This window comes from Platichthys flesus, chromosome 9, assembly GCF_949316205.1.
Source record: "Platichthys flesus chromosome 9, fPlaFle2.1, whole genome shotgun sequence".
NCBI lineage: Eukaryota > Metazoa > Chordata > Actinopteri > Pleuronectiformes > Pleuronectidae > Platichthys > Platichthys flesus.
The window spans coordinates 7,114,973-7,121,963 of NC_084953.1; the positions used below are offsets into that span (position 1 = coordinate 7,114,973).

Here is a 6,991-nt window from a genome sequence, read left to right on the forward strand (position 1 = left end):
CACTGTACTGGATCCAAGTCCAGCTTTGAGTTGGTCTTTATAATGGTCTTTAGTCCTGAACAGAATAACTTAGAAAATTTGAAAGATCTGATTTGCTGAGAGGGAAGAAAACAGTTCAGTTTTGACAAACGAAATCAGAAGACAAAAAATGCATTTGACAAAAAATGCATTTTGGTTACTTATCTATTATGCTTATGACATAAAAACATTGATGTGTGTAGAAGAGGGAGATTCTGGGGATTTCTTTGCTCTTATGTCGCTCCCTTGTTTGTGTGTTTCCCTGCAGGTGCTGTTGTTTCTTCAAAAGGAGAAAGAGGAAAGCCCTCCAGAGGCACAAGTGAAGAAGAGCACGGAGAGAGAACTTGAAACATTGTGGTCACTGTCAAGTTTTAAATGGAAGCAACTACACAGACCCATCCCCTCGCCTCTTCTCTCTTTCCAGCTTCCCCCCCTCCTCACCTCTTTTCCCCTCTCACCTCCTTTCACTTTGTACCCCCCTCCCTACCCCACCAGGCTCTCTCTTTCCTGTCTCAGTGCTCTCCGGCTACCGGCGAGTTAAAGGAATGTTGCGGATTCCACAACAGACTCTGATTCCTTTTTATCGACGCAGAATAAACGTACATGCATTACAACCGGGGGGGCTTGAGAGAAAACGTTAAAAAAAAAGCTGTAACAATGAAACTCGAATACCGTGGCGTGAATATGAAAAAAGATACTGTTTGAAACAGTTGTTGTATTCTAGATTCCATAACGAACGTGTATTGTTCCAACAGTCAGCTGTTGATCAGGGGGAATCATTCAAGTGGTTCAAGTGAAAGAAACCTGCTCCTTAGGAAAATGTTTTTTCTTTATTTTTCTTTTTTCTTCCTTTGGTGTGTGTTTTTGGGATCAAGGTAAAGAGGAAACGATGAACTATGCTGATGTTAATCTGAGCGACACAGGAAGCATTTCATCTACTGTATGAAACCGAATTTGGAGGATTTTTTATGTATTTTTTTTCCTCTTTTTTTTTTCTTCTTTTGTATTTTGAATCCTCAGTTTTCGAAGTCAAATTCCTGCATTGAAAACTTACTTTTATGTTGTAGTGTTCTGGAGTTCAGTTCTTTTTCCTCACTCTGGCTTTCTTTTTGTCTGTCGACATGGACTTTGTAGCACAGTCACTGGCCTCAGGTACTGTGGAAGATCGAGAGAAACAGATATTAAGCTCTCTTATTATTGTTATTATTATTATTGCACTTTTGGAAAAAAAAAGAATAAGACAAATTACAGTGGAAAACTCTAGGTTTGAAATTAACAATTAAGAAAACAAACTTAATAAAGACTGATCTAGGAAGAGTCCTTCACAACGCTTATATCGGAGTTATGGTCGGGAAAATATGTTGTTGATTTACATGAAAAGAGAAAGATGTCTTTCGATTTTTATTTCTTACATCAAAAATAATTTACCAGGAAATCATAGTTTGTGCCTTTCTAAGTAAAATGTTTAAAGCTCAAGTGAGTGTCCCGCGATGACATTTTATCTAATCTGTTCCAAATGCTCTGGATTACTGTGTGCGTTTGTGTGAGTGTGTTTGCGCATGAACATTTTTTTGTAAGTGAGCTTGACTGTATGACTACACACATCCCCTTATTATCACCACGTCTTATCACAATACTGTGCGTCCTCTTCCTGGGCTGTGACGATCAACACATCTGTACAGTGGTGTGTGTTTCAGAGAGGGAACAGGACTGTGTGTGGTGGGGGGAGGCTCAGACATCCAGCAGATCCCAAATCTGTCTGAGCTACCGTTTCATTTTTGTAAGGAGGTCACAGACTTGTTTATAAGGTGCGTTGTCGTGTCTGTGAAATGATGAGACTGTTTCTAATCAGCAAAAGGGAAAAGTCATATTCCCTGGCTTCCTTGCTGCTGTAAACAACTGCAGCTTCATGTACTTTTTTCTTTTTCGATCATTTTTTAACATGTGCGTCCTTTTTGTGCGACAGCCTGGTGCTCTGTGTTCAGCCAGGTTTAAATCTCCCCTTAAGCCTTTAGAGTCATCAGAGATTGCAACTTGTACGGCCTTGAGTTATTTAAGGGAGTACTCCAGTGATTTTTAATATTTTATTTCCTTAAATGTGGGGGGGGGGCTTGCTTAAATAATCTGATAAAATGAGGCTAACGGGTCAAAGCTGCAGCCGGAGCCAGAGCCAAGATGTCCTGACTTCACCTGCAGCCGGAGACGACCTGCAGCTGTCCGAGGTCCATGGAGCCACGGGCTGAGTTCCACTCCCCACTCCTCAGGACCTGCACTCCGTTTTTGTTGGAGCAGCTCAAGTTTCTAAACTGTGAACTCCACATACAAATGTATATAGACAGTAAATGCTTTTATTCATGGGATAAATTAGTGTTTAATGGTGCATTTTGTTTCTTTCAACCCAATTTCGTTGTGTTTATCTTGGCTGGCTATGGCCTCTGCGTCTCTTCTTGCTCTGATCACCATCACTGTGTTTATAAGGCAGAATAATAATTGGCCTTAAACGTAGCACATTGACCAGCAGCCTTTACTTAAGTTGCTTTGCTGCAAATAGAAAATATAAATTTCCAGTGGTATCATCCTCAGACGTGATCAACACATACAGGCCTCTGACGGCAGCTGTGCAGTGAGATGTGCTGACCAGCACCACAAAACCAATACTGCACTTGACATCAGAAACCAGTGGAAGTGTTATTTCATTATATCTGTTTAGTAAGTTTAAATGTCAACACATTTCCTCCAAAGGACTCATGGAGAAGGAAAATGTTGAAACTTTTAGCGTCTTAAAAAGGGATGAATGAAGGGTACGTGTGTGTGTGTCCATGTTGGAGGACTGAAGAGGAACCAGCTACAATTCATCAGTGAGTTTCTGTGATTTGAAGATGCTCCGAGAAGTTGAAATCAGTTTTTGCTCAACATCTCTTAATGTAGGTATTTGATACCATAGATTCATATTAAAACAGCAGATCTGAAACTGTGCCTGTAGCGCAAACCTCCACAGTCGCAGTAAATTCATTCTGCTCACACATCAGGTCACTGAATGTGCCTGATGGACCTCATCCGTGAATTACTCTTTGGGGAAATGTGTGTGTTTTCATGATATCACTGCTATATCTTTGTTATCAACTATTATTTTAAATCTGTTTCAAGATGTTTCCATTAACAAAGAAAGACACTATGATGAATGAAAACATCTTGATAAGAAAAACTCATGGCTACATTAGTGACCACTCCCCTTCCGTTTCGTCGGCCACACACACACAAAAGCACATCATCTCCTGTCTGGTGGGTGGCGGCGGCTACAGGCTTGCGTAGGTCAGTCACCTGTGAAGACCACCATCATTTACCCCTGAACTAGCGCGGAGAAATGCGGGCCACAGGGATGAGCCAGCCCCACGCCACTACGCTGCCATGGGTGGAACCAGGACACCAGTGGACACAGGAGCTGGGTCCGAACTCATAACTGATTTGGATTAGGGCGAAACAGCTGTTGCACCAGTTGTGTCACTAACATTTCAAAAGAGAGATTCGCCATCTCGACTGTATTCAGGGAATCTTTTCAAATGGAACCGCGCTGTTTGACTCTTAAAACCAGCTTTGTAACTTAACTTTCACAATTCGATCTTCAAACACATTTCACGCAGTCTTTTAAGGTTGTTTTTTAGTTTGTTTTATTTTTATTCATTTATCACCAAATACTTTTCAAAAGCACAACTGAATGCAACACTGTCTCATCTTACTGGGGATAATGGTGCATATTTTCAAATGATAGCAGTCTTATAAAGTAGTTCAGTTTATTAAACTGAGCATAATTCCACCTATCCTTAAAATATACACTCTCTCACTCTGTTAGTTTACTACAATTCAAACTCTTTCCGCTTTAAAATAGGGAAATTACACTTCACCCTAATGCTCTGCAGCATTCATGAGATATCCTTCACCAGAAATCTTTTAATCTGAATCAAAGTGATGGACTGATGGACTGAGAGAGGGATAAAAATGTCGATCAATTTTATTTATTAGGGCCCGAGCACTGACAGACTTGAAAATGTAATGATGATTATAATTATTTTGCAGGCAAATTAATTTAATTTTATTACATTTTTTTATTTTTTTTTATTAAATTAAATTAAATTAAATTAAATTAAATTAAATTAAAAAAAAAAAAAACTGCGCGCGCACATACTGCGCAGAAGTCCACTGCGCACATGTGCGCAGAAGACCATTGCGCACATTCTGCGCAGAAGCCCACTGCGCACATGTGCGCAGAAGACCACTGCGCACATCTGCGCAGAAGACCATTGCGCACATTCTGCGCAGAAGCCCACTGCGCACATGTGCGCAGAAGACCACTGCGCACATCTGCGCAGAAGACCATTGCGCACATTCTGCGCAGAAGCCTACTGCGCACATCTGCGCAGAAGACCATTGCGCACAACCTGCGCACTAGGCTTCTGCGCACATGTGCGCACAAGACCACTGCGCACATCTGCGCAGAAGCCTACTGCGCACATCTGCGCAGAAGACCATTGCGCACAACCTGCGCACTAGGCTTCTGCGCACATGTGCGCACAAGACCATTGCGCACAACCTGCGCAGAAGCCCACTGCGCACATGTGCGCAGAAGCCTACTGCGCACATGTGCGCAGAAGACCATTGCGCACATCCTGCGCAGAAGCCTACTGCGCACATGTGCGCAGAAGCCTAGTGCGCAGGAATTGCGCGCGCAGTTTTTTTTTTTTTTATTAATTTAAAAATATTTTATTTCCCTTTATTTTAGTTTTTGTTTTTATATTTGACTGATTTAATTTAATTTATTACATTAAATCCTACCAATTTTAAGAGTTCATTTCTGGCAAGAAGATAGGAAGGAGTGGGACTCGAACCCGAGACCCTCGTATGTGAAGACCATCACTCTACCACTAGCCCAAAGCGTCAGGTGATTTCGACAAGGAACTAAGCACACAAAGAAGATGGAAATATTATCGTGTGCGTGTGTCTATATTTGACAGCCTTACTTAGAAGTTACTTTTTATATATTGGGATTTTAGATACTGGATGATTTAAAATGCTTTAAAAACCTATTGTTAGAGAATAACCCAGTAGTTTCCAACCTTCTTCGTCTTCTGACGCCTTACAAGAATCACTGTCTGCTGCAGCTTCTTTCCATGTGATGTCCTGAGGCTGCCCCCTGCTGGCTGCTGGGTTCCTCTGCTGCTCCTGCTTGGTTTGTGCAGCTTGTGATTAACTAAAGTTGTCCATGAAAGAAAATCTTTATTATCCCTCAAGGGCAATTTGATGTACAACCAGCAACCAGTGCACGACAAAAATTAACCAATATATACAATGTAAATAAAACACTATATAAAAATCCTATAGACTAAGTAGCAGGGGAAAATTTGCTTTTAATAAATGAATTGATAAGTCGAGCAACAGAAAATTACCCGTCAACTATTTAGATATAGGGTATAGGGTTTAATTTCCTGTTGTGTTTTTAATTATTATTAATGTTGGTGACATTTCCTTGTTAAATGTGTGGAGGTTTTATTACCTCTGCTTTATGTAATAAAGCAGAGATAAACTACTGGAAACTACTGGACCAATAACCACACCACTTGATAGAAGGAAGCTGCATGAATCAGAAATGAATCTATACGGCTGTTGAGCTCTACTGAGTGCCAGTCTATTGTATAAATCTGGAATCTTCTCTCAGAAAACACCCCCCCCCCCCACAGGGTTTGAAGTGTGAAGCTAATGAGGTGTTTTATAAAGATGTGATCGAAAACGTCAGACCAAGTGAATCCACTTTATTTCAACATGAGCAGAAAAAAACGAAGAGAGTTTCATTTCACCGTTAGCAGCACAGCATACTACTGGATTTTTCCTCTCATACGATGAAGGTTAGTCTATCTCTTCAGTTACTAATAACACAGCTCTGTTCAGTTTGTGTGTCTAACTGAACAGAGCTGTCTCTGTTCAGTTAGACACACAAAGGGAGATAAGAACTGGGATTAATGAAAATGCAAGAGATTTCAAAACCAACACAAATTAGTCCTCCTTAAGTTTTATTCAACCTGCGTCTCTGTATGTTTCCCTTCTGTATTTCCAAAAACACTTTTAGCATTTTGACACAAAATACTGGCATGAAAATGAATTAAACATGGCCACTACAGGGGTTTATCAGGCAGTCCATGCCCAACATACTATATTGCCATCTTTCTGATGCACGAACCTGAGAAACAAGAATACATAACACATCAGTATCATTACTTAGGTTTATATGGCTGTGACCAAACAGCTGCACTCCAGCTGTTGTCCTGAATGAGCTGCTAATGAAAGAATACTGCAGTATGCGTTGAGAGCACAGCATCCTGGTTTAAATGTAACTATCAACAAATCTCCTTTGATACTCTGTGTGCAACAAGCATACTGAGTCAGGGTGAACATTTTAATTAATTACACTGCATACAGTACAAGTGACACAAATGTGTTGTACTAACAGGAGAAAACTTCCGTCAAAGTCGAACACAACACGATATGGATGATGGGTACACTGTTGTAGCGATGGTGGATGCTTGTGTATTCAAAACAAATGAGCTGTTGAAAGACCTACTTGACGCTAACCGTCAAGTAGATAAACTACAGGTCTATTAGAAAAATTTAGAAAAACCATTAATATTAGAAGAGAGAATTTCCTTCTCTAACAGAGAAACTGTCTCTGTTTACACCTTAATCCTAATATAGCTTAAAAACCCAAAGCAAAGAATTAAATCATTTCAACATGAATCAGTAGACACTCAATTATCTGAAATAGTTTTAATAAAACATGCACTTGTCAAAGTGTAGGTGTGCTATGTCTTGAAAAACAGCTTCGGATTCCTTTCACTTGTCTGTGCATATGTACTAACTTTCTGGAGGCAAAGTATGAATTACGAAATGTGATAATGGATTTTAAAAAAAGAACTGAAGCATGACA

General features: G+C 40.2%; 1 protein-coding gene across 6 annotated transcripts in view; it reads left to right on the forward strand.

The window, feature by feature from the left end:
• The window catches only part of csnk1g2b (casein kinase 1, gamma 2b), a 33,972-nt gene extending 32,044 nt beyond the window's left edge, over positions 1-1,928 (forward strand). For all 6 annotated transcript variants that reach the window (XM_062395429.1, XM_062395434.1, XM_062395433.1 and 3 more), the window contains one exon: positions 287-1,928. In XM_062395429.1, coding sequence (XP_062251413.1) covers positions 287-341 — 55 coding nt within the window. In that variant the 3' untranslated portion in view covers positions 342-1,928. The remainder of the gene's footprint in view (positions 1-286) is intronic.
• Positions 1,929-6,991: the final 5,063 nt, after the last annotated feature.